General features: G+C 52.9%; 1 protein-coding gene across 5 annotated transcripts in view; it reads left to right on the top strand.

Moving 5' to 3' along the window:
- Positions 1–23,590, top strand: part of dlg1 (MAGUK family member discs large 1) — a 735,259-nt gene that overhangs the window by 52,137 nt on the left and 659,532 nt on the right. The window contains exon 1 of one of the 5 annotated variants that reach the window (XM_055076709.2): positions 2,788–5,403. The exons of the other annotated variants lie outside the window; for them this stretch is intronic. Within the exon in view, the coding sequence (XP_054932684.1) occupies positions 5,167–5,403 (237 nt within the window). The 5' untranslated portion in view covers positions 2,788–5,166. Of the gene's footprint in view, positions 1–2,787; positions 5,404–23,590 lie in introns of those variants that run through there. 5 annotated transcript variants of the gene reach the window in all.

Below are 23,590 nucleotides of genomic sequence, written 5' to 3'. Positions count from 1 at the left end.
ACTGCACGCACAAAAGAAGAGGAAGAATTATGATGATGATGAGGCGGAGTAGCAAGAGTGAATGAGTGAAAGCTTTATTTCGGTCGAGAGAAGATGCAGGGGAGACCCCGCGCCACCCGGCTAGTCCCACGTAGGGACCGCCAAGCCGAGCGAGTAGCAAGAGGGAGAAACTCTTTTTGAAGGCTCGCTCTTTGTGCCCTAGAATTTACAAATGCAGTAAGGAAGATTTAGTGCTCTTTCAACGAGCGTGCTGGATGTTACGGAACTCACGCGCGTCTTTCCAGTCATAGGCAGAGGCATGTTTCTTTTTTTTTCTGCTCCGCGAAATATATCTTCACCACCAGGTTGTGGAAACCGCGCAAGACGCAGTAAAGTTCGACCGCACGATGTTCGCTGTGGTATCCGTCTCGTAACTGATCCGGTTCTTCCTTCGTTGGCTTTCTTGCTTATCTTTATTTTATAATTCACACAGATGCCACGCTCTTCATTGGCGCCAGTTTCAATGGCGGTTATTGTAACTCGCCCTGAACTACCCCACGAATATCGACGGAGGCGCGTTCGCGCTTAACCCCTGTCTAGGGAGTTAAATGCGACGTCCCTTCGCGCTAACACAACGTTCTCTTTAAAAGCGGGCCACGGATGCTGTAAGTAGCAAACATGTAGCAAGTGCTAGAGAGAGAGAGAGAGAAAGAGACAGAGATAGAGAGAGAGAGAAAGAGAGAGGGAGAGAGAGAAAGAGAGAGCAAGGATAGAGAAACAGAAAGGGGAAATGCAGGGAGGTCAACCTAAAGGAAAATACGGTTTGCTACCTAACGAGGGAGCGGGAGGTAAAAAGATAAGGGAGTGGAGAGAGAAATACAAGGAGCACAGGCACGTGATCACATCCGGTCACTATCGCAGCGCAGTGTCCTTTGTAGCAAAACGAACACCAGTTCAGGCTACAGCCGCTTGTGCAGGCCTGTTGTGCTCGAGAGTTTAAAAGGAGAGGATGCAGTGAAGTGTCCGTAGAGATGTCAAGTAGGCTCAGTGTATTGCGGGCCAACATTTTGAAAGCAGAAACTTCAGCCCTCGCTTCCTTATAAAAAAACTGATCGGAGAGCGGTTCCAGATTGGTAGCGACCTGTGACTGCCTTCTCTCCTGCATGAAAAGCTTTCCTTCATGTGGCTGCTAATGAGCTGCGCGGGTCTAAAAAAAAGAAAAAGAAAAGGAACGGATGTTGTGATTGAACATGTCACTTAGCATGCGATTTCGCGTGCATCACACACGTATCTAGGCTGGCGGGCCTTGCGGAGACGTCTCGTCTCCATCTTCTGGGGCCCCGGCAGACGAGGGCGAGAGGGAGCGGAGAGGTATGGGGAGGGGGATTGTGAGTATTTCCGGAAGCGCCCGTGGCTGTGACGCGGGGCGCTGGCGTCGAAAGCGCCGTCCCTCGAGCCCTGACCGGGGTCTCCCGGAGGCGGCTGTGTTGCTCGGCGTGGCCGCATCGTGACGTACGACGGTGCGCGTCGTCGGCCGCCTGCTGCTGCGATCTCTGCTGCTGCGACGGGAGCGCGCGGCTGGAGTTGCTCGCGCGCGCGCGTTTTCTTCCTCTTTTTCTCGGCGGCGGCAACGCGAACGAACGAAACGAACACGTCGTCGTCCCCCATTTACGCTTTGATCGGCGCTGTTCGGACAACTCATCCCGTGGATCCGCTGCGGCGAGTGCCGTGGCACGCCGAATATCGTGCCCGTGCGTGGGAGTGATCGGCCGGCTGTGTTTACCTTCTTCGTGCGGACTCGGCTGCGGGTGAACGCAATAAGGCAGTGCGTACGCGGCTGTTTCCTTTGCCCGCGTTTGTGGCTGCGCAGTGACAAACGTGTCCGTCGCCAGCGGTCCGTCGAAAAGGACGCCGAGCGGCGGAGTTATCGCCGCGTGTGACGCAGGAAGAGGAGCAGCTGTCGTCGTCGCTCGGTGGGCCACCCACGTGGCTTCGCGTGCCATCGGCCGCTTTGGTGTGTGCGCGTTGTGTGTGTACGTGTGTGTGCGCGCGTACCACTTTCGGTGCGAGTGAGTGTGTCCGCGTAGTTGCCGAGACTGCCAGCAGCACTGGGTTGCCACCTCCACCCTCTCTTTTTTTGGTTTTCTCGTGCGTCCATAGCGGGGCTCGAGACCAGTTTCGGTAACCAGGTGGTCACCGGGCGGTTGGCCTTGAACCATTTGCCCTCCGCAGTTAGGCAGCGTGCCGAGTGACTGTTGAGGTAGCGATTCGGACAGGGCCCGTTGCGCGCGCGCGTTCCTAGAAACTTACCTTTCTTGCCAGGCAGCGTGGTGACTTGCGAGAGAGCGCCGCGCGCCTGTCCTCCGTGGGTTGAGCAGACGGCCCGGACGCGCGCAGAGGTGGTGGTTGCGGCGACGCGGGAGCTGTCAGTCTGTCGCCTTTGCTTAGCGGCCCCCTCTTCCCCTCGTGGGTGTGGCTTCTGAGAAGCCTCCGTCCTTGTTTAAAACTCGCTCGGAGGGAGTCGTTCCTATTTCGGACGACTTTGTTGTTGGCCCGTAGCGTGGCGTCGCCCTTCGGCGCGCCGGTCGTCGCCGTTGTTTCGCCGAGGCACCCTAAAAATAAGGGACCCCCGAGAGCCCCTCCTCTGCCGTAATCTATTGTCTCGTCGCTGGCGACGGCCTCGTCAGCTGCTACAGTGCTACTCTGGGCGCTTTTCCTGCTTACGCGCGCGTGCTTGCCGCGCTGCAAAAGCCGGATTCCGGGCTTCTCTCCTTGCTACTCGCCCGCTGGCTTTGGCTTTGACTTTGTGCTGTGGTTCGCGGTTCCGAGCTCGGTTTTGTGCACTGTTCACCTGCAGAGGACAGTTACCAATTCGTCGCAACAGGTCCCTCCAAACCGAAAGTTGTACAGGCTCGCTAACTCCTCCGCTACACTCATTTCTTGTTTGCCGGGGATTTTTCTTAAGTGTCGGGTGTTACGAATATTTTTGTTGCGACTTGTAAGTCCTTTTGTTTGCCGGTTGCAGCCTCTGTGTGCTGTCGTTAACAGTAAAACTTCGCCCGAAGGGGCTTCATATGGGTATCGCTTTTAGCCCTGACGTCGTAGTTTGGTGTGTGCACGGTGAATTCGGCTGCAAAAAGATCATCGCAAGTCCTTTCTTTGCACGATCCTCAATCAACATGTTCCGTTCTTACTGTTGTTCGATGATAGTAGGGTTTCAGCTGAACATCGTTCCCAACAACCGCTCGTTTCGTCCTCACTGTACTGCGATCATGCCACATTACTGCTTTCAGCTTAACCTCGCTTTGTGCTAGTGAGCGCTCATTCTCGGAAACATTGGCGTCGCATAACTGCTGCGCTGGCAATAATTAATCCTCGCGGCTCCCGAATTCCGCTCGGCATTTGCGCTACGGCGCTACTGGCCTGATGACGCGCACTCCTGTGCCGAGATACCTGCGCTTCGCTCCGCCAGGCGCTGTGACAGCGCTCTTTTAATTAAATGCAAATATATGCCCCGACTTATGAGAGATCCACCGAGCTTCGCGTAGCCGGCGACGTATCGTAAGCGCGCCCTGGCTTCTGTCGCGCCTAACGTTGTAAAAGGTCTTTATTTCGCTTTGTTTTAAATCGAAATTTCGTCATCGTTTAAACGACGTCAGTCCGTAAGAGTTCTTTTTTTCGCTTTGTTTTAAATCGAAGTTTCGTCATCGCCTAAACTACGTCAGTCCGGCTGCGACAAGAGTTTTTCTTTCTCATTGGCGCGTGCGCCGTGTCTGCGTCTCCCCTCTGTCCTCACTTTGAGAGCGTCTGTCTCGCAAGGCGCTTCAATGGCGTCCTCCTCCGAGACGATGACAATCACTGGGTATGTTACATTTACTTTTCGGCTACACGCTGCATTCTCTTGAACTCCATACGCTGTCTTAAGGAAAAGAGTAGGAAGGAAAGGCCGCTCGTTGTTAAAGTTCCCTCTCCACGACCAGGTGATGCTTTCTTGCTCATTTCTTGACGGACGTTATCCCGCCGACTGGCCTGTCACTTAGTGTTTCGAAAGTTATCGGCGTTGCTGAGTCGGCCGACGTAGTCCCGAGATCACAGTGGAGTGCTCGTTTCACGCTTCACGATTGGCTCGGTCCACTTCTTCCGTCGGCCTTAGGAATTGACAACTTTGGATCCACCTGTCAGAGCTATCGCCGTTCGCCAGCCGCTTCCTGCTGCGTCGATTTGCGTTGCGTCCCCCCACCGTCACGTTTCCTTCGATTCGTCAGGCGCCAGTTTGTGCGGTGCCGCCGCTTTTATAACTGTCGCTCGCGGCTCGCCTAGCTGTCCTCTGCACATTTCTTTGCATGGACTAAGCTTCCGTCCCGGTCTGGTCGCTGTTGTTCCCGCGAATTTCTTGGCTCCCCGTGCTACGCGCAGTATAAGCGGCGCACCGCATGTGTCTTGGAGCAGGGGCTTCGGAGCCCCCGTCGGACGCCCTCCGACGGCGCCTTGCCTTCCCCCGTCATGTTAGCCGGAGAAGCGGCCGCACGAGCACCAGCGGAACCATCGGCGAGTTCTTCGCACCGTGGTCGTCGGCGCGGAGGTGACGGCGACGACGCGCTTTTGGGAAGAAGTATTTTCCGTGTCGAGTGCACGCACGGCCGAGCGTGAGAAGAGAAGCCCTCTCTTGTTTCTCGTTGGGCAACAACTTCGCCGGATTGTTTTCGCGCGCCAAACAAGAACTTCGCCATCGCTTCAAGCAAGCGCGGCAGAAGAAAAGAAAAGAAAGGAAAGAAAACGGTGAATATAGTTTTCTTTGCCTGTTTGGCGAGAAAAGTGTCACCGAAGTGTGCGCCCTACTTCTCGGCGAGAGACGCCGAGGACGCCGCGTGCTGAAAAGAGACGCCCGGAGGGAGACCGCCGAGACAGCGGCGACAGCATCTGCGATCGGATCCCGCTGCCGCAACAGCGCAAAAGTACGCGAGGTGTCGTCGGTCTTCTCGAGCGGAAATGTGTTCGGTTCGTTCGAGCAAAAGCGACCGCTGGGCGAGAGAGCGTTGAGCCGGCGTCTGTGCGTGACACGTGAGACGGGCGCCCGCGCTGGTGTTGTTTCTGCGAAGGAGGCCGAAGTTTAGCGGAAGCAAAGCGAGTCGTCGTCGCCTCTTCTTCTCGAGCGCGTCGGCGGCTGTGCCCCGCGGTGCGTCCACCATGATCGACTGGGTGTCCATCGTGCGCCACTCTCGGCGTCGCTTCTCCAACTACATGTACGCCATGCCGAGCAAGGTCCGGCGGCGGCGTAAGCACCAGCTGCGCGCCCAGCAGCGGCTGCTTCAGCAGCAGCAGCAGCGCTACGACGACGAGAACCGCGGCTACCAGGCCGTCGAGCCGCCGCCCAGGGCGCGCTTCTCCTGCTCCTGCTGCATCCCATCGCGGAAGAGCCGCCGGGTGAGTATTTGCCCTCGCCTCCTGCCGATTGCGCCGTTTTTTGTGATGGCGGCGCTTCTCGCTAACCGCAACCATCGGAGTGCTGTGCTGCCGCTTCACGCTGTGGCTTCACGTGGCGTGTCTGGGGAGCGCTGCGTTGGTGCTGAACGGTTACCGGAACCACCGGCCTCTCTGCCCTTGACTTTGGAGGTTCGCGCTGAGCTCTGGTATCGTCATGGCTTCGAGGTCGGGTCGCGCCACTCGACCTCAGGGGCGCACTGGTATTACCTCTCCGTCGCCAGACGGCGCTGCCGCCCTGTGACTTAAAAGAACGTCTTGTTGGGCGAGTTGGTCACAATTCATCTGTATGGAAAGGCCGGAAATGCAAAGAACAAGCGGAAATTCACCGTGGACTGAAGCAAACATGCACTTTGTTGTTAATTAAGTAAATTAAATTAAATTATGGGGTTTTACGTGCCAGAACCACGATCTCATTATGAGGCACGCCGTAGTGGTGGACATTGGAAATTTGGACGACCTGGGGCTCTTTAACGTGCACGTAAATCTAAGTACACGGGTGTTTTCGCATTTCGCCCCCATCGAAGTGCGGCCGCCATGGCCCATTCTATTGTTGTTTACGCTTTATGTTGAGAGCATAGAAAGACGACTGGAAAGCAGTTAATGAGGTTTCGATGTATCTTACATGCGTTAAGGGTAAAGCGTGCAGCAGAAGGTCCCTGGGCTGATGCATGCGAAAGACATAGTGTTACTGGCGGACACTGCAAGGGATTTGCAGTGACTTGTGAATATGTGTGGCAATGTAGCGACAAATGTGGGCCTTAGATTCAGCTCACAGAAATCGGGAGTTATGATCTTCAATGAAAAAACGAGTAAAGACGTAGTATCAATTCAACAATAACTGATACAAGCAATATGGGTGCAGGCACGTACCCAGGATTTTTTTTTCGGGAATGGGGGTGGGGAGGCAACCCAAGGTAACTTTTCTATGCAAACGAGGAGGGGTACCTTTACTAGTACAAATATGAATAACGCCCACCATTCGGCATAAAGACGCGTAAACCTGCCAAGGAGAGAGAGAGAGAGAGAAGAAACTTTATTAATGAATGGCCGGCAGTTTCGTTGTGGTGGCCTCAGGTGGCGGCTCCAAGTCCTTGGACTCGGGCGGCATCTTTGGCTTGCCGGACGGCCCAGAGCTGGTCTGCCAACTCTGAACTTTTCAGAGCCGCCTCCCAGCGGTGGCGACGCCGATGGAGAAGGTCCCCGGCGGGCCCCGCAGCTGGGGCGGCGTCGGGGAGAAGCGAGCTCGAGGCTTCCCGTACTGTGGTAACGGCCGCGATTACGGACGCGTCGCGAACGGATGTGGTCCCATTACCGTGGTTGCCGGCACATTCCCACAGCATATGTCGCAGCGTTGCTCGCTGTCCGCAAGCTTTACAGGCATCTGTTGGATATAAACCTGGGTAGATGTGATGTAGGACCGCGGGGCTAGGGTAGCTGCCTGTCTGGAGCAAGCGTAATGTTACGGCCTCATTCCTATTTAACCTGTCGTGTGGTGGCGGGAATGTGCGTCTTTGGAGTCTGTAGTGTTGGGTGAGATCTCTGAACGTGGTCAGGCGATCGCCCCACGCCCATTGTGATTCTTGTTGCCGCATTTCTGTTGTAGTGTCCCGATCAGGCAGATCCGATGCCCCGCTCTCGGGGGCGGGGGCGGCGGCCACATAATCTGCGGCGGCTCGGCGTGTGAGACCTCGAGCCGTGGCGTGGGCCGCCTCGTTGCCCGCGAGCGGGACATCGGTGTGTGCCGGGGTCCAGAGGAGGAAGACTGTAGAATTTTGGGGTTGCGAGGGCGATGACGAGTCGCCGTCGTCATAAATTTGGAGTATGCGGACCGCTTCCCGCGAGACGCGACCGCGCGCGAAGCCGCGGATTGCTGCCTGCGAGTCGCTGATCACGATCGCAGCACTAGGCACCGTGGCCAGTGCTAGGGCTATTGCGGCTTCTTCGGCCGCCTCCGTGTGTCCCGTGGTCACTGTAGCGCTCGCGAGGCACTTTCCCGTGCGGTCTACAACCGCGATCGCGTGTGCGTTTTTCTCTCCTTCATATCGCGCAGCGTCTACGTACACCGCCTCGTTGCTGTTGCCAAACTTCTTCTGAAGGTCTCTTGCTCGTTTGTTGCGTCTCGCGGCGTGGTGCGTCGGGTGCATGTTTTTGGGAAGCGGCGGGATGATCAGGCGGTCGCGGACCGAGGCCTGAACCGCCATCTTTTCTCCATGCTGAGTGTGGTACGCGATGCCGAGTGCCTCGAGGATGCATCGACCTGTCTTTGAATGAGATAATCGTTCGTACTGCGCAATGTCGTGCGCCTCGATTAACTCGTCAAGTGAGTTGTGAAGCCCGAGCTCCAGAAACTTGTCGGTGCTCGCGTTGAGTGGAACGCCGACCGCCCTCTTAAAAACCTTTCGTGTCATGCATTCGACCTTGTTTTTTTCGCACCCTATCCACTTAAGGTAGGGGGCAACATACGTTATGCGGCTTATCGCGTACGCCTGCACGAGACGGATCACGCAGTCTTCACGCATACCATTGCGTCTATTCGTGATGCGACGCAAGAGTCGGATCGTGTCATCTACCGAACGACGAAGTCTTCGCACCGTCTCTCCGTTATGGCCATTTGCCTGCAGGTGTAACCCCAGGATTCTAATTTTGTCTACGTGCGGTACGGGAGTACCATCTGCCAATATAATACGTATTTTGGAGTATTCCCGTTCTTCGTCGCTCAAGGTTTTACGACCTCTCCTTGTGGGTTTGTAGATTAACAGTTCGGACTTGGTAGCCGAGCACTCGAGGCCCGTTCCACGCAAGTAATTCTGGACCGCATCTACCCCTGCCTGTAGCGTTCGCTCGACGTGACCATCACATCCTCCCCCGGGAACCCAGAGGGTGATATCATCCGCGTATAGACTATGATGCAATCCTTCTACTTCTGTTAATTTCTCGGGTAGACCGAGTAGAACTAAATTAAAGAGTAATGGGGATATGACGGATCCTTGCGGCGTGCCGGACGGACCCGTCTCAAATTCCGGCGATTCCTCGTCGCCAACGACGATGCATGCACGCCTGCACGCGAGGAAATCTCTAACGTAATTATACGTTCTTTGGCCAAGTCCTAACGTTATAATTGTTTTTAAGATTGCTTCGTGTTTAACGTTATCGAAGGCCTTTTTAATATCTAGGCCGAGGATTGCCTTAGTGGAGCTGGTAGTGTCGTCTACGATCTGGTGTTTAAGCTGAAGCAATACGTCCTGTGAGGAGAGGTTGCGGCGGAATCCTAGCATGGTGTGCGGGAACGCGTCACGATCTTCGAGAAAGTCGGTCACGCGGGTGAGAACTGCGTGTTCTATGACTTTTCCAACGCAAGACGTTAGCGAAATCGGTCTTAGATTATCGAGGGTAACTTGCTTGCCGGGTTTTGGAATCATGATAACGCGGGCCCGTTTCCACGCTTCGGGAAGGGAGCCCCCTCGCCAGCACTCGTTGACGTAGGTCGCGAGGCGGGAGATCGACTCGTCGTCTAGGTTACGGAGAGTCTTGTTGGTAACCCGGTCCGGGCCGGGCGCCGATCGGGTGTTTAGTTCGAACAGGGCTATCCGAATTTCTGCTTCGCTAAATTCCGCGTCCAATTTCTCGTTTGCGACGCCGTCGTATTCAGCATGTTGGATGCTTTCGGCCTTCTTAAAGTAACGATCACGTATTGCGTCGAAGAAGTTATCACCTTTGTAATCTCTTACTAGTCTACGAGTCTTGTGGCCTTGAGCGGCCCTAGTTTCCTCCGGATCTAATAGGTGCCGAAAGAGGCGCCAAGCGCTCGCCCCGGCCATCTGCCTCTCGAGGCCGTTGCACGTGTCTTCCCACTGTGCCCTGGATACCTGGAGTGCGTGTTCTTCGATCTCTCTGTCTAATTGTGCTATGCGTTTGCGCAAAGCCTTATTGTGTCTTTGACATTTCCATCTCTTTAGAATTGCTCGCTTTGCTTCCCACATGTGTAGCAGCCTGCTGTCAATTATCTCAAGGTTCGCCTCGGGCGGAACTTCGCTCGTTGCCGCGTCTACATCCCTTCTGAGCGTCTCGGTCCACTTGTCTATGTCCGTAATCGGCTCGTCGCCTCGCCCCGCTTCTTCTCGTTTCTTGCGGAACGTGTCCCACTTCACAAGTTTGAGTTTACGGCCTTTGCTTACAGGGTTAGTCTCACGACCGCTCGGGCCCGTGCCTATCGTCATCTCGATCAGCATGTGGTCACTTCCTAAATCTTCTTGCGTGTTTTGCCAGTGCGCTGTGGTTACATTCGAAACGAACGCGAGGTCAGGTAGCGTGTCGACACTCACGCTGTTCCCTCTGCGTGTAGGATCGGCGGGATTCGCGATCAGTTCAAGCCCCTGGTCTTGCGAGTCTTCCCAAAGGTGTTTGCCTTTGGGTGTTTCTCGGGCGTAGCCCCAGGCTCCGTGGGGCGCATTAAAGTCGCCCGCAACAACTAGAGGCTCGCCGCCGGAAGCCGCGCGCGCGCCCCGGAGCAGGTCCCCGAAGCGGTGCTGCAGCGTGGGTTTACTGTACACGTTAAGGACGAAGAGTCCGCGGCCACTCTTAGGAATTATTTCTACGAATACGTGAGGTATCTTTACGGAGCGAAGTTCGCGCTGCGCTACAGTGACGTTACGCCGAACGAGCACGGCGGCGACCGGCAACGGGCGGGGCGGGGGCGACGGCCGGCGCGACACCACCACCCCTGGCCCAGCGCCATCTGCCACGTGGGGTGTAGACCGTTTCCTTCTTTGCCTGTTGTCCGTCGCGGTCGCATCTATGGCTTTGTAGCCAGCTAGTTTGACCGGATAGTTTGTCTCCTGTAAAAGAATTATGTCCGGTTTCGTCTCGCGGCTGCGTATGAATTGCTGGAGATTAGCGCGCTTCCTCCTGTAGCCCCGGCAGTTCCACTGCCAGATGGTGTATTGTTGTTGTTTCCGAGTGTTAGTGTGGTTCGTTGCGTGTGTAGCCATGATGATGCCTGTGTTTAATTTAACCCGTCGCCATCGAGGCGACTTGGTTGCTGCTGCGGTTGTGTCTCTACGTCTGTGAGCGTGCTTTGCTGCGGCTGATTGTGTTGTTGTTGTCTAGAGTACGGCTTGCTCATCGTTCTTATTGGTCTACCCGTAGCTGGCGGCAGCCTCGCTTCTATGTCGTCTATGCGCGTCAAGTGCGCGGCGAGCATTTGTGTTATTTGCTCAGAGAGCTTAGCCACCGCGTTATTAAACATTTCGTTCATATGTGCCGTCTGTTTTGCAAAACGTTCCTCGAGGCTCTTCTCGATGCTGTCTACTCGTTTCTCTAATTTCTCGTAACGGCCGCATGGCTGTTTGGTGTCGGGTCTTGCGGGATCTAGTGCGATCCTTTTCGCGGTAACTGGACGATTAACCCGTTCATCCGCCGTCTCCATCGAGCTACCCTCGTCATCCGTGTCCAACCCGGCCGGCTCAGGCCGAGATGGAGTCGGTGATCGAGGCACCGAGGATGGCGGCATCGTCGTGTTACGTTGCTGTGGTTGCTGCGATTGTGGAGGCTCGCTTTTCAATTTGAAATTTTCCTCTCTAAGGAGCGCGTTTTCGCGTTTAAGCTCGGCAATCATCGATTCTAATGGTTCTAGGCGTTGTCGTAGTACTCGCTCTATCGCTCGCTCGAGCTCGTTCCCACCGCCGCCTCCGACGGCGGGCCCGCCAGGGCGTCCCACCGGAGCGCCTCCGCCGCCGGGAGAAGCGGCGACAGCCGCCCAGCTCACCTGTTGCCCAGTGTTCCTGTGACCTTGTTGCTGCTGCCACGGCTGCTGCTCCTGACTTTGTTGATTGATGTGGCCGACAGCTGCGATGCCCGGACCGGCACCACCGCGCGCCATCGACGTGCTTCTCGGCCGCTGTGGCCGGTTGCGAGAGCGGGATCGGGATCGGGATTTTCCCACGGCGCCCTTCCCGCCGCGGCTAGCCGAGCGTCCTCTTCGGTTGTCGGTGACTAAATGGCGGTCTATCTCTGGGTAATTCAGGTAGTAGCATCCGTTGCCATTACAGTCGGTGCTGCTGTTGTAACAGCTGCCGTACTCTGCGGCCGCTTCTTCCTCTTCTTGTCTTTTTCGCTCTAGTTGGCGGCGCTTGACTATGTACGGGGTCTTGTATCGCGCCTTGCAGCTGCGGTCTCCCGTGAAGTGTCCCTTGCCGCATAGTCGACAACGCGGGTCGCATCGATGGTCAGGCGACGGATTGTTGCGTCCGCATCCACGGCAAATCTTGTCGTTGGGGTTGGGGCACACGTCGGCGCGGTGTCCCATCCTGCCGCACTCGTAGCATACGTCAATTTGCTTCCTGTAGAGGGAGCATCTGACGAGCATAGGTCCGTAATATACGTATCTCGGTACGTGGAATCCGTCGAAAAAAACGATTATGTTGTCTGTGTTGCCCATGCGCTTGGCGTGCAGCACACCGGGGTTGCGCTGCGTCACTAGATTAGCGATGACGTCGGCCGGGCTCTCGGTCTTTGTAATGTTCCTGATCAGGCCCTTGGAAGTGTTCTCCGGGGCGGCTTGATAGGCGTTCGCCTCGAACTCTCGGTCTCCGATGCAAAGCTTGCTAATAGCTCCGTAACGTTTAGCTCTGTCTTCAGACGGCGTGCTGAGCACCACAACGTTCTGTTTAACGTTGAGGCAGATGCTATCTTCCCCGGCCGCTTCTCTGCCTACACCCGCCGCGTTACGTAGGCAGCAGTAAATGCGATCCGTCCCGTAATCGCGTACGTTGAAGCCGCCTCGGGGGCGTACGACGATTTTGTAATCGTCCGGCGGTAACTCTGGCATTCGGCTTGCCATGGCAATCTGATGTACTTGCCGGGCGTACTTCCTTTTGTACTGCGCTGTGGTGGTTCCCGTATTCGACGTGGCTACCGTCCGTCGCTGCATGTGCTCCTGCTGGTTATCCGCCGACTCGGTCACTCCATCGGCCTGTTTCTTCCTCTTAACATCGCACCACCCCGCTCCCTCGCCGAAATCTTCCGGCCTGATCTCTGTTCCTTCTACCTGGACAACTTCCATTTAACGCCGGGAAAGGCCTGGCACGTTGCCGTCGGCGACTGGGAGCCCCAATGAGCTCCGGCGACAAGTTAGGCTTTGCAAGCCCCGCCGCCGTGGCGGCCAGGCAATGGTGACGTACGTGGAAATGCTAGGCTTAGCTTGCCCCGCTTGCGTGGCGGACAAAAGGCGCTGCGTATCGGCCAGAATATGGGCCCACCTGGCAGAACTTGATGTTGAAGGAGTCCTGAAGCTTCCGCCTGTCGCTGGCAAGAAGAATTTCCACGAGAAGTTCGGTAATCCGCCAAAAACATAGGAAAGTAGCGGAGCCGACACGAAGCACGTCCGCCTTGTGTGGTCTTCTTCTTCTTCCTCCTGCCAAGGAGAAATGAAATAAAGTGTATCTCAGAGGTAGGCCTGTGAGATACACCTCTCCTTTAATTGGCAAAGAAGGAATCACATCAAATGGACTCGCGCAGGAAGAACACTGCCAACAACAAGTAAACAAGCGAAAGTGTAAAATAAAGATTTTCATCTTTTCATCGGCGGAAGCAATGATGTATGCAACAGACATGGACAAAAGTGTATGGAGCCTGAGCTTTTCATTCTTCAAAAGTCTGCGTTACTGTTCATTTCACTGCTGAGCCCGTTTTACTCATGAAACTTCACTGCCTGCTGAAGTGAAACTTGACAATAAATAGTTGCAGCGAAGCAAGCATTTAATTTCAGCTTAACAAAGAACTAGGCTTTCGCCATACCACTATAATCGGCGAGGGAAAATTTCTGAAATTACGCGCTAATAATTTTATTTTTATGTTTACCGCCTAATTTGGGTAACAGGAAAAGTTTGAAGTACGAATGATTTGCAGCCTCGCGGAGCAAAAGTGGCTGGCGTTTATGATGACGTGGGCGGGGCTTCACTGCAGTCTTAAGTTGTATCCGACTATAGTAGCGTTTTTTGAATTCGTTCTGGAAGAATTGCACCCGCCGTGGCTGCTCAGTGGCTATGGTGTTGGGCTGCTGAGCACGAGGTCGCGGGATCGAATCCCGGCCCCGGCGGCCGCATTTCGATGGGGGGGGAGCCCCCGCGCCACCCGGCTAGTCCCACGTAGGGACCGCCAAGCCGAGCGAGTAGCAAGAGGGAGAAACTCTTTTTGAAGGCTCGCTCTTTGTGCCCTAGAATTTGCAAATGCAGTAAGGAAGATTCCTTCCTTACAAATGCAGTAAGGAAGGAACACCCGTGTACTTAGATTTAGGCGCACGTTAAAGAACCCCAGGTGGTCGAAATTTCCGGAGTCCTCCACTACGGAGTGCCTCATAATCAGAAAGTGGTTTTGGCACGTAAAACCCTATAATTTAATTTTCTTGTTCTGGAAGAATTAGAGAAATATGTATTTGCGGAACAATCACAGTTCTTTCGGATCCCTCGTTTACTGCTCTACCAAGTGCCAAGGCCGACTCGCATTGTTATGTAGGAAGTTGCGCTCTTCTTTCCTCCTTTCCCTTCCCCTAGTGAAAAGTAGCAAACCGGAGGCTTTAACTCTGCTTGACCTCCCTGTCTTTCTCTCATTTGTTTCTCTCTCTCTCTGCTTAACGATACGTGGGCGCCAGTACCGTACAACCGCGTAGAGCAAAGGACGCTGCGGTTCTAGACGTACTGCGCCCACCGCGAAAAGTTAGAAAAACCCCTAGTTAAGCACAGCAGAGAAGTGGCTACGTCAGGCGGTTCGACTGATAACTGTAGAAGCGTCATTCAAAACACACGGAATTGTTCTCCGCTTCCGGCGGCGTTTTCTCTACATCCTTCTTAAATAAAAAGAGGTTGATCCATAAATATTTTGATAAACAACGATTAAGTTTGTTACTATTCGCTTTTCCATCCCGTTTGGCTGTTGCCTTGGCTCTCTTCCTTAGTAGATCGCTTTATTTCTCAACTCCTTGGGACTCTTGTTTCTAGTTGGCAATTTGAACGAAAAGTGCTGTACAAATAGGGAAAAACCAGACGAGGTAACGGGTCACAGTCATATTGCTTATGGGTTTAAGTGTTATTGCAGGGTTTGATGATAGACGCTGTTTCGCATTATTTTATTTTTCACCTTATCAAACCCATATCGCGGGTATATTGTTCCGAGGATCTGCCAGCGTCGCGGCGAGCCGTCACTCTAGGAAATAATGAAGCAAATGGAAAACTTAAACGCAATTGGCTTTTCCTCCGGCCGCAACTTGTTCCACGAGCATACAGACCAGCTGTGTACGAACGGAATCCCTTTCCTGGTCCCTGGATCAGTCTAAACAAAAAAGGTTGAACTAACGAAGCAACAGCGATGCGCTGTCAGGATTGGGGGCTCAATCCCATCGCTCGAGATCCGTTGCCAAGATTGGAGTCCGGCATGAATTCGAAGGTAGCTGGCCCATGCCGTCGTCCAACTTAAACACGCTGAGGACGTTGATGAAGGGAAGAACTGCTTCTCATCGAGAACGAGGAAAATGGGTTTATTTACAGTATTTAAATCAGTCTAACATGACTGCTTAAGAAAAAGAGTGTCAGTCCAACATGACTGCTCAAGAGAAGTGTATCGAGCATCCGCACAACAGCAGTTTTTATACACTCGGTCCGCCGGCGATACAAGGCGGCGCGAACGTTCGTTTACTCATTGTCAACTTGCCGCCGCCCCGCAGAACAGTTTACGTACACATCGGCACACACATTCTGATGCCCGGCGCCGGCGACAGAGGGGCGCCGTTCCGCAGAACAGTTTACGCCCACACACACGCAAACACACAGGTGCGAAGGTCTGGAGCCGACGTCAGAGGGGCGCCGTTCCGGGTACCTCGGAGACATTCTGGGTAGCTCGTTGTCCTGCTCATCTTCGTCGTGTGAGAAGCACGAAAAGACAGCTTTCCCGTGGCAGCTCGCTCACGCGTAGCAGATCAGGTTCGTGCCGGAGAGCTCTGGCACAATAGTTCGCCCTCCGAACTAGTTCCGTCACAACGGCGATGGGGCTGGAGGATTTGCGGCGGTGTCAGCACAAAGCCCGCTTCCTCGAACGTATCCTAGCTGAAGCGACGGAGAGTGGGGGATGCGCGTCTTGTCCCCCAGTCGAAATTGGGTGGCAATCCTACATTGCAGCTCGCCATTCTTAACAGCGCGTGACCGTTCAATAGATGATGACAACTGAACTCAACTCTAGTTAATCGAGCAGGCACCGAATCTATGAGAAAACTGGTCTTCACACCGCAAGAGATGCCGATGACTACCGTCATCCAAAAGGAGGGAAAAAGGCAACAATATGTTAAATAGCTGAATAGCTGTGAATTCTCAACATTGATTTAACGGCACTTTAGGAGTGTGTCAGGAGTGGTGGCGTGGTCGCGAAGGAGGGGGGGGGGGGGTATGCCGCTTAATTTAGGGCTCCCCCGATGCCCCCTCTCCTGGGTACGTGCCTGCCTGGGTGTATACATAAATGAAGGAAATGCCTACTGGAACATCCACCAGGATGACCTAGCTTCGAATCAAGGGGAAGTGGATTGCAGCAATAATGAAACATAGAGCTCTTTCGGGTGCAGTAACTATGAGGTGGTGCGAGGGCTTCGAAAAGGATTGATGCTACCAGCGCTACCGTTCGCAAATGCCATTCTGTGCTTACAATCAGACATCGTATCGGGTTTGGAAGTTTACGAAAGATCGGTAAGTTCGGTTAGGGGGCCAGCGCTAAAACAACAAATGATGCAGTGCAGGGTGATGCGGATTAGACCTCTTCTGAAGTCAGAGAAGCCCATAGCAAAATTAGTTTTGAAGAAAGACTGAGGAACATGGATAAAAATAAATAGGCGACTAAAGTGTACCTCAATAGCACCGACACAGAATGGAGGATGAAGTCAAGAAAGTTGGTAACTAAGTACATGGTAATTGAAAGTACAAACAAACAGCCAGGAGTCGTCAAAAACAAAGTGACAGAAACGGAGACAATGAGTTGGGTGCAAAGGATGGAAATAACAATAAAAAAGACCATGGAGATTTACAAGTATGGCTAGAAAGAACTCAAAAGAGAGAATCTGTACTATAACACAAAAGGCAGTGCCTTGGTATTTAAGGCTCGAGTTGGTTGCCTAAGGCCAAAAACATACCGGAAGAAATAGTGAACTCTCGTTAAGACGAACTCGGTTAAGCCGAATACTCGCATATAACGAACGCAGGAACGTTTGCTTGGTTTTCCACAGATTCGATGAAAAAAGAAAAGTCCGCTTAAGACGAACCGCCTCAGGCGTATTCTTCGGTTAAGACGAACGTTCGGAGTGAACGCCACTGCTACCGATCCTAGAGGCTAGGGCGCCTCGATGCGCAGCGCCCGGGGGCGCGCGCATCACTCGCGCATCTAGGCATCCTCTGCGGCGCACATCGCCCGTGGACAGGTGAAAACAATTTTCTCCTTCCTCATTTCGCTCAACGTCACCTAGACGTTCCTCTAGGTTACGTTGCTTTGCCGCGCGCTCAGTGCTCTCCTTCGTACTTTCGCTAGCTCGGAGCCTGCACCGATGACCTGAGGCAGCAGATGCCTGCTTTAACTCCCTGTTAAACGTTTTCCAGCAGCACGAAGACAGAATGATTTTTAAGGTCATTAGGTGAGATGGCATTGTGGCTTTTCGCCGGTTTGCGTAGGAGCGCCAAACATCCATCACGGAATCGATGAAACCAAGCAAAATTACCAATTGAAAACAGTTTTTCTGTTCAACTAAATAAAACTTTTTATGCCATTTCTCCCCCGTTTGAGGTCTACGTCAACTACCGTCTTGAAGTTCCATGTTTGGATGCGCCTGATCATGTTGCCAATTATTCTTCTGATAAGACGAACTTCTGATAAAACGAGCAAATTTTCATGGTCCCTTCGAGTTCGCTTGAAAGGGAGTGTACTGTATTCGCAACAGGATGATGCTTGTGTCTGCTGCAACAAAAATCCAAAGACAACTCAGCTCATTCTAATGGACTGAGAAGGTATTCTCCCAGCGGGACCCGTAGGCAACGTCCACATTCCAGAAGGGCTGGGATTCAAGTCGTATGAAAGCATTTACCTGTCAGCAGTCGAGATAAGCAAGATACGTTTAGAGTATTGGTGGAAAAAAATTGCGCCGGAACCTATCTCACGATGACACGATAATAACGCGTTCGCATTGAATCAGTGTAGCGATACAACGTATTGCCAACCGGGCTCTTCTCTCGCGCTTCTTTCTGGACATGCTGCGTCATCCAGTGGCGCCGCCGGGAAGTTCGCGCGTGGCCTCCGAGACGAGAAGCGTGGCGCGCCGGTGCCTGCGTACGCTGAGAGTTGTTTTCTCGCTTGCCGCACACTCAGTGGCACGTATTCAATGACTCAAGTTGGCGAGCGGTTCATTGAAGAGCGGCACATACGCAGTGCATTCATGACGCAGTTCCCTAAAGCGTTGGCGTGAAATGCGTTCTTTGAAAAGCGGCACATACCCAGTGTATTTGTGGCTCAGCCTGCTAATGCGTCAAGTTGCTGACCTTGAGGAACCTTTGTGACGTGGGCTCGATTCCCCTCAGCATCGGAGAAATTTAGGGATCTTTTTCGTCATTGCAGAGCGGCACATTCCCACTGGCACATACCTAGTTGCCCTAGTTGGTGCCAAAGACGTTAATTGAAGAGCGGCACGCACCTACACACACATACCCAGTGAACCAACCCAGTGACCCAAGTTGGCATCAATGGGGTTCATTGAAGACCAGCACAGATCGAGCGGCATGTACTCAGTGCTCCAAATCGGCGCCAAACAGTTCTTTCGAACGGTGGCGCCTACCCAATCCCGCTTCTCACAGAAACCAATGTCGACGTGAAAGAGGTTCTTTGAAGAGCAACGCGTATGTACACATTGCCACCCAAGTTGGTTCGATAGTTGCTTTCGAACCTTGTTACCTCAGCACAACAGCCCCAAGCGTGACCCATTTGACTACGGACTACCCCGTAACCGAGGTAGGCGGGGAAAGGGCTAAATAAAAACAAACGTAGATACGTAGCCCCCGGAAAGTGCGTGAGGTACCCTAAAAATGCGAACGCAAATTGAGAGGATCGGATCCGTTGCAGGCATAGTTAACTGTACAATAGAAAGATAGAGGCTTTAATGAAGAGATAAATATCAAGGAGAGTAATAACTCATTAACTCAAACAGGCAAGGTGACTATTTGTCGCCGCCGCGCTTCGTAAGGAGATTGCAATAAAGTAGCACCCTCACCAGAACGAGATTTCTCCGTCGCTGTATCTGCCAGAGGGGTGGCTTAGTCGTGTGACCGACCAATATTCAACCCGCTTGTAACGTGCTGGTGGAGTGGCGAGGATCTTATAAAGGTGAAGAAAATGGCAGGGCGTCCTTCGAATGAAGCTGTAGGCTGCGTGGTGCGAGTACAGGAATAAATATTTGTCTGGATCAGGTGTCCCTGACGGCGCTGTCTTGCGATAAGCGGGTTTATCAGCGGTGTCCGTTGTCTACAGTGGGATGATGTCTAAAATCGCGATAGCGACCGCACTGCGTTTTCACAGCTGTCGCAGCACGTAGCGATCCGCGCATAGATCAGACGTGGCTAGTAGTACTTCTGTGTGCAGTAAGTCGCCTATTCCTCCGCCGTTGGGCCGGTGTCGGGTGTGAAGTTTTTAACGAAGTCACGTATTTGCGGCGCTGGGAAAGGTCGGAGGGATGACTCTCCCCCCTTCCCCCCCCCCTTTTTTTTTTTAGCTAGTGACGCATTTTGAAGGGATTAGCTTTGTGTGTGTGTGTGTGTGGCTCTGTCGTCTTGTTTTGTGGTGCTTGGCGGACTCCGGTGGCCGGAATTTCACCGCCGATTCAAAGGCGCTGATGCGAAGGGCGCGTGCTATGTGAAACCGTGCTGCGTGGCTCGTTCATCGCGTGAAAGCGTTCGAAGGTCTCGATGCTATGGCGAAGCGCTCGGGAAGGACTGCCTTCGACGTTTTTAGATTAGGCCGACTGCCCTCCACTTCTCCTGCCGCCCTCTCTACCTACGGGGGCGGCGAGAGAGGAGGATTGCTATCGCCTTCCGCGCCGGCGCTCGCGCCGCTCGAGACAACACACATGGGACGAATGGGCTTATGCGCACAGGCACCTATCCTACCGCCGCAGAGGTTCTGGTTAAAGGCTCTGTTCTCTACGTAATTATGCAGCGAAGCAACAAACACGATCTAAATATCATCACTGCATCAAATATGCGCCTTCAAGCGCATCATTCCTCTAATAAAGCGAATAGCTTTCTGGAAGGGTTTGGCTATTCGTTTACATTGACAATCATCGTCAATGGTTTCTGCACAGTTTTTCCGATTGTCAAAATTTGGATGGAATAGGCTTCTCTCTCCAGTTCACAGGAGAGCGTGAAGAAGAAAGCGTCCCTGTGTTATGGCTATGTTTTCCTTCTGGTAGTGAGTATTTGTTTTTAGTCTCCACGGATATCTGACGCCCGGCGTGGCGGTGGTTCTGCACTTCTTAAATGTTAATTGAACAAATTAACTAGTAAGAAAGAAGAAACAAAAACCAAGTTGTGCGTATTTCTAGGTCAAACATGTTGAAAAGAGACGTAATGATTTAGAATGAAGGTTTCGTGTAACACATCTTTTTTTTTTTTTCCTGGTGGATCTTCGGTCAGCTATAGCCTTCAGGAACACAGCCTCGCTACGGTTGGTATTTTCGCTGGTAGCTGGCGCTCTACTGTGTCTGGCAAGCTGCAAATTCACTCGTGTTTCGGAATCTCGCAGAAAGCGGTTCGCATCACTATCACGTTTGCTGCTAACCGATACTCAGGCGTGCGTGCTATTTAGCTGCTTGACGATGTTTTCTTGCACGTTGTAGGTTGAGTAGGCCGTCAACTGTCGCTAACAGTAAGCCTGGAATGTGTTTTTGTGTTAGTTTCGATCGAGGAAGGATAGAACCCGGGGCATATGGTGGTTATGGAAACGACGCTGAGAAAAATTATGTGGATCCCAATTGTTGTGGGAATCGATGTAAGCGAAGCTTTCTGTGCTCTTTTCTTTGATTGACAATAATTAGCGGTGATGCTGACCGGGAATGTTTTTCTTCAGCGTTTTGTCCAATACGAGAGTGGTGAGTTGATGTTGAACGTTACTTTGCGTGCACCACTGCTGTTTGTATGCTTAGTACGCAGAAGACAAAGGGAGACGTGTTTGCTTGACCCGTTGTTGTGCACCATTGTTCATAATCTCTGAGACCGTTGAGCATTCGTCATTGCCTCACATGCCACATAGCGTCGTGCTGAACTTTAATTGAATTATGAGGCTACATCTGCCAAAACGACAATCGTATTATGAGGTACGCCGTGGTGGCGGACTGCGGTGTTCTTTAACGTGCAGCTAAATCTAAGTGAGCTAGCGTTTTTGTATTTCGTTCCCGTCGAAATAGGTTGCCGCGGTTGAGATTGAACCCGCGACATCGAGCACTGCCATAGCCGCAATGCTATATATTGCGACGGGCACAGAAGTGTTGATTCGACGTGCGACCGCTTCCGTAGTGTCGCCTAGACACTGCGGTGCTTTAATGCGGCTTTGCGTCTGCACGCCCTGCGTCAGTTGTCCGCTTGACAAATTTGCATGCTTAGCTTTAAGAAATAGCTGAAGCGTACCGTACGTTGAACTTGCCCGAAAACGCTGTCGTGTCCGTAGCAGTAGCGTTTGCTTTCCCTCTCACGTCATCTTTTCTCTTTCCCGGTGCCCTCCCCCCACCCCAGCAGAGATGAGGGAGAAAGCTCGAACGGTATTGACTAGCTCTGCCCTCCTCATGGGTAAAACATGCATACTTCTTTTTATTATGATAGCACTTATAAGGACACTCCAAGCGCATTTCTGCCGCGTCGTCACCATCGCCGTGATATTCCGAATAAAGTCCAAATACGATAACATCGTAGCCGCGCTACCTACGCTGTATGTGCGAGTGATAGCTTGCGAGGGTCAGCCGACGATCGCAGCTCAATCTCGCGCGCGCGAGGCACGGGGCGAGTAAGTGGGGGTGAGGGATGGGGCGTTCTACTTCGGCGGCTGCTATATATTTACGGCGCGGCCGCCGCTTCTTGCAAAGCGATTTGCGACGTGGACAAAGTGCGCGCCCTCGCAGGCCTCATCTTCAAAGTGATCTGCGATGTTGACAAAGTACGCGGAGTGCCGGTGGCTTCGTGTGCGCTCGACTTTCGACGTTTGGTTCACGTTGCGGCCAGAGACAGCACGAAGGTCAATTCGCGCGCTGTTGCTGCCGCCGCGCTTCACTCCAGCGTTTTCACAGCGAGTTTCCGCGGTCATCGAGCGAAATGGGTTCACGTTTACCTGTGCTCGCGTGACACCTTTCTTGTTAAGTTTAGTTAGTAAGCGAACGTTTGCGCGTTTATACAGACGATAAAACTAATATCCTTCTACTAATTTCCTATCGCAATTGATGTTTCGCCTTTAGGGCGATACTGCGAGATTTTTTAAATCTTTTTTTTTTGTGTAAGTGAAGAACAGTGGTTAATGTTTAGGAACCGGGATATGTGAGAAGTATCCTCGGTGAAGCTCCTTCTGGTAATTCATGGTTGCTTTTCGCGTGCGAAAGCGGGTACACAACAAGCGCATTGGAACTAGAAATGATACTCGACAGCGTGAAACTTCGGCCTACCCGGCCATGGAGCATGAACTATATATAAATCGAACTCACACAATGTTAGTTTAATTTCTTGCGCATATGCAGCAATGCGGGGCGCAGTTATCAATGGAAAATGAAACGCCGCTTGTGCCAGACTATAATCAGCCTCATTCCTGTCAAATCGAAAGTGGTAAAGTTACCAATTGAAACTTGTTGACAAAAATAAAATAAAGAAAACCTTTGAAACTCAACGACGAAGTGCCAGAAAATAATATCTACAAATTTCGTCACACCGAACTGTGCTTTTGCAAGCTACCATGTGGGCTGGTTGTACGAGACCCGAGCCGTTGTGCGCTGTTAGGATTGGGTGCTCAATCCCACCGTTCGTAACTCGTTGTCAAGATTGGAGTCGGGCATGAATGAGAAGTTAGCTGGCCCATTCCGTCGTCCAACTTATCCACGCTGAAGACGTTGATGAAGGGAAGGACTGCTTCTCATCGAGAACGAGGAATATGGGTTTATTTACAGTATCTACATGCAGTTCATCAGTCTAGCATGACTGCGAGAGAAAAGTACATCAGTCTAACATGACTGCTTGAGAGAGAGCGCGCTGAGCAGCCGCACAACAGCGGTTTATAAACACTCGGTCCTCCCCCGATACCCAGGTGACGGAAACGGCCGTCCAGTCATCGTAAACAAGTCGCCTCTCTGCGGGACGGTTTACACACACACACACACTCACACACACACTTCCTTGCGCGAGGTTCACGGTCCCCAACCGAGGTCAGCCGGACTTCGTCGAACTCGGGGCCCACGTCAGGAAAGGTGCTCTTTATTCCCCGAGCTGACCCCCGCAGCGCGGTCGGTTACCTATTGTCTTGCGTCTCGAACAGCGCGTGGGAAGGGGTCTCCGTCGACGTTCCCGCGGCAACTCCCCTGCTCATAGCAGATCAGGCGGGCGGTGGCGGGTTCAGCCACAAAGCCTGCTTCGTCACACTCATCTTGGCTCCAGAGACGGAGAGTCGAGGACGCGCGCACTGTTTACACACAGTCGACTTAGTCACGCCGTGGCTAGAGGTTTGCGGCGGTGCTCCGGGAAAGGTTGCCGCCACTGTCGCAACTGGCTGGCAAAACTTGCACCTCAGCTGGGCCGTTATTAACAGCGCCGTCCTTGCCATTTCCTTGCGGTCAGTCCACAGACACGATTTAACAGAGGCTCGCCAAGCTCGCTTTAATGAATGGTCTTCACTGCTCGTGTTTCCATAAATGTCATAGCAGTTTGCCAGTACGAGCTGACTGGCTGAATAAACTTTAGACATTCGAATTCACTTCTTGCTCCTGTGGCGGAAGGTTTGCTTAGAATCGTGAGTTGCGCCCACCGGGATGTCCGGTCCGATGAACCGAGAGAGGGAGTGCGGGAAGCGAAGACGCGCGCCTACACGATGCCTC

This window comes from Dermacentor andersoni, chromosome 2 (assembly GCF_023375885.2).
Source record: "Dermacentor andersoni chromosome 2, qqDerAnde1_hic_scaffold, whole genome shotgun sequence".
In the NCBI taxonomy this organism is placed as follows: Eukaryota; Metazoa; Arthropoda; class Arachnida; order Ixodida; family Ixodidae; genus Dermacentor; species Dermacentor andersoni.
Note: the sequence above shows the minus strand (reverse complement) of the source record. Positions and strands in the feature narration are given on the sequence as shown.